An 11510-nucleotide genomic window follows, 5' to 3' on the forward strand; every position below is an offset into this window, starting at 1 on the left:
GAGCTTAGAGTGAAGAAGCTAAGTGATTTCAGAGTGATTACGAAGAATTTGGTGGATGTCTTAGCGGAATCAACGTGAGGTATTTACTTCATTACGAAGTTGTTTTTTACTTCTTAATTGAAGTACAGTGCCTTGTGAAGTGTGAATATGTGAATGTATAGACAAGCATGATGAGTCCAATTACAGATGTATAATTTAGTGAACTATAATTAGCATTTTTTAGAATGTGCTTCTCTCCAATTCAACAATAATATTTCATTGTAATTCCATTTATATTGTATATTTCCCTAAAGAAGTAATCTTCATTGATTAGAAAATCCAAGTGTATATTTCCTTACTTGGTTGTATGCTTTATCCAACAAATCCAAATTAGATGCAGTCTGCCTTGTTGGCCTCTACCCAAAAACATTGTAATCAGTTTTCAGTATAATGTGTGTGATTCTCACAATGGTTTTTCCCACATTGGGTTTCCATGTAAAAATCTTAGTATCCTTGTGTCTTGCTCTTTCAATTTCAATTTTTTACTTCAGTACAAAATTACTATTAAATTTATGCAATTTGAGAGATAGAAGAAATGGCTAGGTAAGTGTTTGTTTAAAATATGGTTATTTGACAAGGGGTGTTTAATAGAACTTATGGTAATTAGAATTCCATTTTGGGTGGTATTGAGTAGAGTTGTTGGAGTATTAGAGAACCTTTGAAATAAGGTCCTTGAATGATTTGTTGTTAGTAATCAAGTGTTTGATTTATTTTATATTTTAGACTATTATGTTTTGTTTGGTCCAAATATGTCTATAAGACTTCATATTAATTTTCTATAATTTATATGTCATAATAACCTTGCAATTTATGATCTTTTACTTCAATTGTACTTAGTCCACCCAATTTAAATCATTCAATAATCATTATAATTATACTTGAAACCAAGATCTTCTAGTATCTAACAACTTAAGTAAGAAAATACTAGCCATTCATACCTCTACCGACCTATTTATTCTTTCTAACCGTGTAAATGTGCTTCTCAATACTCATTATACTTCCTAATTAATTCAATATGATGGAAGTGTTGCAAATGTGGGGAAAAGATCAATAAAAATATGGCAAGACGAGACGGATTCGAAGCGTGGAAGCGCCACGGAAGATTTATTGTATGTTCCGCAACCATTATCATCATACCACTGACATTATTGATAATTATGTTCTGGTCGATTGCACAAGCCATAATTGGGAATGTGTAACCAAGAAGAATTCAAGAAAATTAAAGAATGCGTCAATACGCATGAAATAGACATTTATCACTTTCCCATTATCACTTCTAACAGCACGCTTCAATAAATAGAAGAAACTGCCATGGCGGCCTTTTATCAGGGAAGGAGACAGAGATACAATGGAGAGGTGGGATGCAATTCACCCACACAAGGGAAGACCAGAATCAACTCATAACATGTAAAGATTATCACAAAAGCTTACATGTTATGTTGCATAAATATGTTCTTCAATTATGTTTATTTGATACGTTTTCGGATTAGATTGTATGAGAGTTTGCAAGAGAAATCTTGATAAATTATTGTTGTTGTTTGTTGGTTAGAATGTGTGCATATAGAGAAGTTTCAATATAGATATGTCTTTTTTAGTGTTAATGTTTCATAATTAGACTGGGGAGAGTTTGTAAGATAAAATAAGATAAGATAAATCTATTAATGTCTAATTAAAGTCCATCAAGGGTCTAAGGGACTGAGAGCATACAACCAAAGAAGCTGCGGACAACAAAACACCGAACCGTGTCTAGGAAATAGCAAGTGAGAAACAAAAGAAACAAAGCAACAAAGGAGCCATCAAGGAGGCAAGAACTAGGGATCCTTTCTCTGCTGAAAGAAATCCTACACCGATAGAGATGGATATGGGCAGGAAGGAACTCTGGTCCGTTGCTATGAGTTGCTGGAGTGGTGCCGCTGAAGAGTAGCATTAAGCCTGGTGTGGGGTCTCACTGATCTGGAGTGGCCAGCCATGGGGATACTGGAGGCATTGGAGATCTACTTCAACCCTCGCATCAGAGAAATCTTAATAAATATATTGTTGGTAGTTGTTGTTTCTGAATTAGATTGTGTTAGTTTGTCAAGAGAATTCTTGATAAATATGTTGATCATTGTTAGTGTTCTTGGATTAGATTGTGTGAGAGCTTATAAGATAAATTTTCTAAACATGGCATTTAGAGAAGTCTTGGTAACTGTGTAATTTTTACTATTGCTATTTCTTGATTAGAATGTGGGAGAATTTGTAAGAGAAATCTTGAAAAATATAGTGTTTATCGTTGTTGTTTCTGAATTAGATTGTACGAGTTTGTCTTGATAAACATGTCCATTATCGTTATTGTTTTTGGATTAAAATTTGTGAAAGCTTTTTACATTATCTTTCAGGTGCATCATAGAATGATAACAAGTTCATTTTTTCATAGTGAATTCTGTTTTTAACTCCTATCATCTTGACAAACAAGTTTACTGAGGAGTTCAGAACTTCTTATCCTTTGGAATCTCTATGAACTCCCTACAAGTTCAATAATGGAGCTCATTTTTTTCATGTCCTTGAATTGTTACATGGCAATGATGAATAATAGAATGTATTCTAGAATATTGATATTAAAAATTCTTAACGATAATCTTATAGATTATAAAAATAACCACAATAATCTCTTGAAAAGAATTGATAATATTAAGTATGTTGTCCATTATTGTTTTGGTTTGTGTTGCAGGGTGGTGGAATCAGGAAAGGATTTGTCCTCGAGAGTAGGCATTGAAGGAATAAAGATGAATCTGTATAGGCTTGTGATATTGGCAAGGTTGATAGTAGTGGGGTTCTTCTTCCATTTGCGCATAACAAAACCAGTGAAGGATGGGTATGCTTTATGGATTACTGCTGTCGTCTGTGAAATCTGGCTGGCTGTTTCATGGCTCCTTGACCAGCTGCCAAAGTGGTCTCCCATTAACCGCCTCACTTATCTAGATAGACTCTCAACCAGGTAAAATTGGGAAATTTAGAAAAATCAGTTTTCATTTACTGTGTGGAGAAACTTTTATCTTATTTAATAGAAAAATATTATACTAATTGATTGAATCTAATTTGTAAGGAGGACTAATGTAAAACTGTATATTCTAAGTTTAGACTTGTCTAGGTGGTTCATGTAAATTATATTTTCTTCTTTTGTAAGATCTAATTATTGGTTCAATTTTAAATAATTTACCATGAGCAAAGTTAGAGTTTATTGTTTAGTCCTCCTAAAAAGCTGTAATTTTAGTTATTTATAATCAATTAAATAAATCAAGTGCTGTTTGGTTTTAATATTTTTAGAGAGTTTAAACAATGATATTTCTATGAGGTTTGAATTATGCATTGTTTTAATCTAATTCATTGATTCATAATTAATAGAAATGGTTCACACTAACGCATTTTTCATGATAATGAATAGCACATAGCGTTCATTGCATCTAATATGTACAGTGTGTATATTTTATGTTATTTATGTGGAGAGACGTTCTATAATGACAAGAAGAAGTGGAATATAATGATAATCTTTTAGAAATGTCAATATATTACTATTTAATAATAAACATGTAATATTTCCAATAAGTATCACTTTAAATTTATATATAAATAGAATAGTTTTGCAATACAATAACTTTTGAAGTTGAAATCTCAAAATTAATATCTCTAGCATTTTTGGATAGATGTTTTTAAGGTGTCTACAATAATATATTTTATTGTGATTTTAAAAAAAAAAATGTAATTTGTTAAAGTTAATGGATATTAAAAAGGTGTGATGGTTAAATTGTGGGGTTATTGTTCTTGCTATAAAGTACAAAAGTGATTTTGGATAGTATTTGTTCATTTGTCACCTCGTTGTCCATAGCTTCAAGTCATGATATATGCATTGATAACATCATTCACAAGATTCAAATCTTGACCAATATGGTGTAACAAATGAGGAGGAATGTTGACAAATTGAATACCTCTCAATCCTTAGCCAAAGAGGCCTTCCAAATGACTTTGTCAATAGTAATGTTCCTCAATATTCAACCCTCAACTGAAGAGACATCAACATAGGCTTGTGTTTTTCTATTGACTAACATCAAAATCATAGGTTTGGTAGTTTGGCATGATGATGATGTGATGGTTAGATTGTAGCATTGTTATTCTTGTTATCAAAGTACAAAAGTAGATTCCTTTGTAGTTGAATGTTGAAATCAAGATGAGGTACCCATTTGTTACCTAAAGTTGATTCATAATCTCCCATCATGATTTATTCCTTGTTAATCTTTCTAGATATGATATAGAAGATAAGAAGAAAGAATTTTGAAAAACTAATACCCCTCAAACCTTAAACTTTAGCTAAACAAACCTTCTAATTAACTCTAAGAATAATAAAATATATGTATTTCTGATCTCTAGAACTTTTTGGTGGGTGTTTTGAAACATGAAAGGTTTGAAAAGGAGGGAGGAGGAGAAGGAGAAGAGTGTTGTGGGCTTGCAAGCGTGGATGTTATGGTGAGCACGGAAGATCCAGTGAGAGAGGCGCCATTGATGACAGCAAATGCAATTCTATCAGTGCTCGCTCTGGATTATCCTGCACACAAAGTATCATGCTACGTGTCAGATGATGCATCTGCCATGCTCACATTCGAGTGTTTGTCTGAGACGGCAGAGTTCGCCAGACGTTGGGTTCCCTTCTGCAAGGAGTTCAACATTGAACCAAGAGCTCCTGAACCATATTTCTCCCACAAAATCGACTATCTCAGAGATAAGGTCAAACCAGAGTTTGTCAAGAGGCGCCGCCAAATGAAAGTAAGTAGCTTTACTCATCTTTGTTTGTTGATTTAGTTTTAAATTCTTATATTTTAAGTTTTGATTTGTTTTATTGGTTTCTATAATCATTAAGGTATATTAGGGTCCAAGAGTATATCTAGGCACAGGCTATCTTCTAGAGAGAATGTATTAAAAGTCAGAAAAAAAAAAGTTTCTGAAATTACAGTAATATTTTTTCAATTTTTTTTTGTTATTTTCGATAATAAAACGATCAGATTGTGAAGAACAAATGGTAGAAATTTCAAGAAAATGAGTTGTGTTATCATTTTTTTTAGGTGCATTTTGTCTAGAAGATAGCCTGGTCCATTTATTTATGATGGTTGAATTGGTTTGGTTTATATTTTAATGAGTGATTTGATTCTTAAGCTATAAATTTTACATAGCTAAAGTTGACTTACTTTTTAAAGCTTATTTTTCTTTTATGTTTCTCATTTAACATCATGGGGCTTATTCCTAGTTTAAAAATGTTAAATAGTCAAATTTGATTCACTTAATTTTTTGCTCATGTAATGTTTAAGGGTGACCATACTTTCCTTTGTATGTTGGGTAGTTCATTTATTGGTCTGATTTATATTATAAATTTTGACTTGTTTGCGTAACCAATCTAAAATTGCATTAAATTTTTACTAGAGTCAAAATTATTAGTATGACTTGAGATGTGACACAAAATTAAGTGAAAGCTTAAATAGAACACTCTAATCTTTGATTTGTTTATATGGTTCATCTCAAATGATCATTTCATTTTTTTTATCTAATAGAAATTATTTATCATATACTCTAAAATAACACATCTAAACAAGTTAAATCTTAGAATATGTTGTTTAAACTAAAATTTGTTTTGTTCATCTTGTTATATATTAAATGAAAATATGAAAAGATGTTTTTTCGTAAATTAATGCAGAGAGAATATGATGAGTTCAAAGTTGGAATAAATGCAATGGTGAAGAAGCGAGAGAAGGCTCCTGATGATGGATGGATGATGCAAGATGGAACACCTTGGCCTGGGAACAATCCTCGCAACCACCCTGGAATGATTCAGGTAACCATTTCAATAGTGTTTCAAAGATTAAAGACATATAATTCTTACAAAGACACTATAACTTGCTTTGTTTTTTAATTTAGTTGTGAAAATAGGGATCGCACTCTATAATTTATAAGTAAACTTAAATGACACTCTAAGCTTCTACTTGTTTAAATGTTTCATTTGATTACACTAATAGATAAGTTCTATTCAAGAAGCTATAATAACTACATATGAATGACCTAAAATGTATTGTTTAGACAAGAATTAATTCATCATTAAAACAAGAAAGTGATAGTATGAGAAATATGAATGATAATAAAGGATGTGGTTATCCTCCCTATAAATTGTACTATTGATTTAATTTCAAAAAAAGAAAACACAATGAATTTTTTTAAAATTTTCAGCATTTGATCTTCATGATCTATCTATTTTGTGATTGAAAACAACAAAATTTTTAAGAAAATTTCGCTATGTTTTAGTGAATCTGAAAAAGAATCATGTTTTATTATTTTATTTTATTTTATTGTCTTTGATACATTTTATCTCAAGATTTATCATGCAAGGTTTCATCTATTAAGATCTGATTAAGCTTTTAGTTTACTTGAATGGCTTAGGTATTCTTGGGTCGTACTGGGACTTTGGATGTAAGAGGAAATGAACTTCCACTCCTAGTTTACATGTCTCGCGAGAAAAAGCCAGGATACCATCACTATAACAAGCCTGGGGCTATGAATGCTTTGGTAATAAGTTATTCCATTTTTAAGCTTTTCATCCCTCTTATCTAGTTGTTATCTACAATTGACATTCATTTTGATTTCCTCGAGGTTGCAGGTTCGAGTCTCTGGAGTATTGACAAATTCTCCATACATAATGAATATGGACTGCACCCATTACATAAACAACAGCAAAGTTGTTAGGGAGGCAATGTGCTTCATGATGGACTCTCTAATTGGTCGAAATGTCTCTTACGTTCAGTTCCCTCTTAGATTCCACGCCCTTCAACAAGGAAACAAATATTCTAGTCACAATAGTGTTTTCTATGATGTAATTACTCTTCATCAATTCTATTCATAGCTATTTTTCATCCATGTTCAATTGAATTTTTTTTAATTAATTTATAGACTCTTGAAACAAAGGTCAATGAGTCTAATTCAATATCTATATGATTGAAATTTTATACCGATATCAGTTTGAATTGTAGAAGAGGTTTTTTACTTACAAATTTATTCTTTGTTTTGAATGTAGATTACAATGAAAGGATTAGATGGTATTCAAGGGCCAATATGCTTAGGCGTGGCATGTGTTATCAGAAGACAAGCTCTGTATGGCTATGTCCCGCCCCCTCTTGTTCAACACCATTCTCAATCTTTGTGGTCTTATTGTTTGGGCCATTTTTCAATGAGAGATAAACAACATCAATTTACTACATGTTCAAAAATACTGAGAGCACAAATTGATCTTGAAAGTAAGTATAATATTTGATTGTACATAAACAACACATTCAAAGCTTTGACTTGCTTTGGTGGCCCATCTAAAATCCACTAGCTTCTCTACTAGAACCTATAATGTGATTTCAGATTAGCCACCTAATCAAGACAAAGCTTAGAGATAATACTTTAAACCAAACTAAATTCACATTACATAAAAATCTTACAAATATCTTTTGACAAAATCTTAGAACTTACCTATTAATGTGATTTCTAATGAGCCACCTATTCAAAGCAAAACATAGAGTTAGCATTTTAAGCTGAGCCAAACTAGATTAGATAAAAAAAATTAAAATATCTTTTTGCAGATTCATATGAATATGACTACGATTTGAAGGAGTCATTAAATCCTCTACAAAACTTGGAAGATTGTCTGGGACAATCCCCTGTCTACATCGCTTCTACCATGATGGAAGAGGGTGGTATTCCAGAAGCTATAGATCCATCCTCATTAATCAAAGAAGCCATTCATGTCATCAACTGTACATATGAGGAGAAGACCAAGTGGGGAAAAGAGGTATATTGCTGATTAATAATTATTATTTTTTGTGTGCTTTGAAAAAAACTAAACTTTTTAGTTTGTGAATTCTAACATAAAGGAATTTGATTTGGATAATCAATGTGATCAAATTTCCGTAGTACATGATGAATAAGTGTTGTCTTTATATTCAATTGTATGAGATTTGTTTGCATCAACGTTTTAGATTACATTCTATGATCTATCATCAAGATGTAATAAGAGAGCTAAAAGAAATGGATTGCCAAAATATGATTCAAAATTTTGATATAAAAACATTTCATTGATGAATCCTAACAACAGTACTTATTAATATGATGTTAGTTGTAATATACTTTGAATTCAAACTAATTTAAAAGAAACTCCTTTTTTAATATTCATCATATATTTTGTTATAAATAGATTACATAAAATATCATGATTTGTTCTTATGTTTTGTCTTTGGTTACTCATTATTCGTCTTCTTGATAATTGATTGTTATTTTTGTTCGTTTATTAAAAAATTGACCTTTAATCCATAATTTTGATTTTGACTTATTTACTCTAACCAAAAACAACAAAAATCATAACTTCTGATAAATATAATCCTGCTGAATATATTGCAGATCGGTTGGATATACGGTTCTCTCACATACAACGTTCTCACAGGAATGAAGATGCATGCACGTGGATGGCAATCTGTATACTGTGTTCCTTTCAGGTTTGTGTAAATTGTATGAATAAATCGAGTTCATGAAGACCAATTACAATATAAAAGACTTTTTATTGTTGCTTTATTAAAGGTTATTGAAATTTTGATTTGTTGATTCTCTCAAAGTTTCTCTACCATCTTTTTCGTAGAAACTTATGGTATTATCATTGATATTAGATTCATGTTTCTTAATCAAATTATGTGATCATTTTCCATCATCAATCGAATTTTATGATCTATTATGGATGAAAGAAAATGTATACATAATTTAATTGAAAGTACAATAAATTTCAAAAAGGTTTTAGATGTATAAAAATTGTAATTCATTCATTATCCATTAATCTGATTTTCATCATTGGATCAAGAAACTCTTGTAACCTCTCAAATCAATAAAACAACTTATTTTTATATTTCAATTCTAGTCAGCATTAACATGATTTCATGTTGACTCTTTCAGGCCAGCATTCAAAGTGAATGAAACCATGGATTTAGCAGATAGCCTAAGAGAAGTACTCCATTGGGCTTTGGGGTCCATGGAAATCCTTCTAAGCAAACACTGCCCACTATGGTACAGATGGAGATCGGGGCAAATGAACTGCCTTCAGAGAATTGCTTACATCAACATAGTACTTTACCCACTTGCCTCTCTTCCTCTCATTGGATACTGCTTTCTTCCTGCTGTTTGTCTCCTCACAGGAAAATTCATAGTTTCCCCTGTAAGTGAACTCTCAACCTAATCAATACCCAAATCAAAAAAATCACTCACACATTGGTAAAAAATCATCTTTTATGTTTAAGAGGTGAGACATCTTGTGAGCCAATGATCTCACCTGTGGAAGACTAGTCTCGCCTTAGCTCGCATCAGCCACTAGTCATTGCTAGGCTAGGTGGCGGGGACATCTTATGGGCAGATGATCTCACCCATAGAGGACTAGTCTCTGCCTAACTCGCATCAACTGCTAGTCATTGTTGGGCTAGATCGCGGGGACACCCCATATTAAAAAATAATAATTAATCTTTTGTAATGGATCTGAGCTTTTTCCATACCTATCTAATCAAAACAATTCATCTTTTTGTCTCATGCAGCTAGACAACATAGGAATCCTGTGGGTGACAGGCCTTCTTACCTCTGTGATGGCTTGTGTAATCCTTGAGCTCAAATGGAGTCATGTAGAGATTGAAGAATGGTGGAGGAACCAGCAGTTTTGGGTGATTGGAGGAACTTCTTCTCATTTTTTTGCAATATTGCAAGGCCTTCTCAAGGTATTAACAGGCATTGAAACTTCTGCCACTGATACTTCTCATTCAAGGTCTAGTTGTGAAAAACAAGGGGAGGCTGATGATTTAAAGGAGATGTACAAATTCAAGTGGACCAATCTACTCATTATTCCCACCACTTTGGTGATAGTGAATATTTTAGCAGTTGTGGCAGGAATTTCAGCAACATTTAACAGTGGATATGAAGCATGGCAATCATTGTCTATAAAGCTATGCTTTGCCTTTTGGGTATTGGTGCACCTGTACCCGTTTCTTAGAGGTCTTTTAGGAAGACAGAATAGAACTCCTACTATAGTTATAATTTGGTCTACTCTCTTGGCATCTATTTTCTCCCTTTTATGGATCAGAGCTGATCCATTTATACAGGAAAGTAAGGTGGCCTGAGTACTGTTCTTGACTGTTACACCTCCTTGTTTTATGAAATATACAACTAACGTCTACATTCAAATTTATATGTAGAAACAAAACTATATTTTGTATTGTTCAATAGAAAACTGATTAAAAGTGATAAACTATTTATTTTGTTATTGTTGATTTTTTTGAGATATGATACAATATTGAGATGATATATTTAATTTTTTATTAAACTGATTATAGGATTGGTTTTGAATGAGTATGTTTTTTTGGTTCCATCTTATATCTTTTTAAAACAGATTTGCTGCACGTTTCTAAAACAATGTCTTTTCCTTCAAATGCATCTATGAATTGTGAATTTTGGCATTATCTCTTTTTCTGTATAAATTATCACATGATCATTTAGTACATCATTTAGTACATCATGTAATTAAATGTCTATCTAATAGTTATCTAAAATATAGTTTTATCTTGGTTCAATAGCATGCACCATTTTAACTAGGAAAATCATGTCTTTTAGTTTCCTTTTTTCCTTTCTACTCATTTAACCTAACTTTGTCTTATGCAAATTGAATATATAAGTGGTTTGTTTCTGATTAAAGGTCATGTGGAGCTCAAACAATAAATGAACACTCCTTAATTATCCATTTCTTATCTAAGACATTTTACATATTTATGATTTACATAAATGGTTTCGGTTGGCCCATAATTCTGGAAATGAATCTAAAATTTTAGAATCAAATTTGAACTTACCTAGCTGACCTAATCATTCCAACTCTAACTATCTCCCTCTAATGAAGACATAATTTTTTTATTTGTGTCCTTGAGAGTTCTATAGAAGGCCCTATTGGCATGATGATGATGTCCAGTAAGTTTAGATAGAAGTTTTTGTTAGATCATCATTTGGGTGGTATCATTGTTAGCAACCAAGTGATCCGCAAGCATCAAATCAGTTATACCAGTAAAAGGATTGATCATCGGATAAAACCAGGCAGTTAGAATGTTTTGGTGAATTATGAGGAACAACCCACAAGATATGTTCATAAGACATGTTTAAAAATGATTGTGAAATAAAATCCACCGGATGTGTACAAGAAGTATAGAAATCTTAAGGATTGCGGGTAACAGAACGAAGAACAATTAATTGGTAGAGTTAACTTAGAAAGATTCAGTGAATCGATATAGATTGTGATCGAGATTGATAAAGTGAGCAAATATGTGTAAAGAGTTACATGAAGCCACAAAATTTAAGGTATTGATTATTCCTCATACAATTTGAATTGATTTAAGGATGAATTATGG

General features: G+C 31.9%; 1 protein-coding gene across 1 annotated transcript; it reads left to right on the forward strand.

Moving 5' to 3' along the window:
* Nucleotides 1-1317: 1317 nt before the first annotated feature.
* LOC149532997 (cellulose synthase A catalytic subunit 4 [UDP-forming]-like) lies at nt 1318-10381 on the forward strand. The gene is made up of 11 exons (XM_089804220.1): nt 1318-1446; nt 2750-3016; nt 4476-4836; nt 5759-5896; nt 6496-6621; nt 6713-6925; nt 7127-7346; nt 7677-7885; nt 8491-8585; nt 9034-9292; nt 9663-10381. Exons 1-11 carry the CDS (start codon nt 1388-1390, stop codon nt 10236-10238), a joined length of 2523 nt encoding a protein of 840 aa, XP_089660346.1. The 5' UTR covers nt 1318-1387; the 3' UTR covers nt 10239-10381.
* The last annotated feature ends 1129 nt before the right edge of the window (nt 10382-11510 follow it).

The sequence above is a fragment of the Cupressus sempervirens genome, chromosome 10 (assembly GCF_028749045.1).
Source record: "Cupressus sempervirens isolate cs-2001-9-10 chromosome 10, ASM2874904v1, whole genome shotgun sequence".
Taxonomy (NCBI): Eukaryota; Viridiplantae; Streptophyta; class Pinopsida; order Cupressales; family Cupressaceae; genus Cupressus; species Cupressus sempervirens.

Bases quoted from the DNA above. Each gene is read 5' to 3' on its own strand.
- LOC149532997 (XM_089804220.1), top strand. From the start codon at position 1,388: ATGGAGAGGTGGGATGCAATTCACCCACACAAGGGAAGACCAGAATCA. The intron at 6,926-7,126 runs GTAATTACTCTT...TTTTGAATGTAG, and splicing joins ACAATAGTGTTTTCTATGAT to ATTACAATGAAAGGATTAGA. The intron at 7,886-8,490 runs GTATATTGCTGA...AATATATTGCAG, and splicing joins AGACCAAGTGGGGAAAAGAG to ATCGGTTGGATATACGGTTC.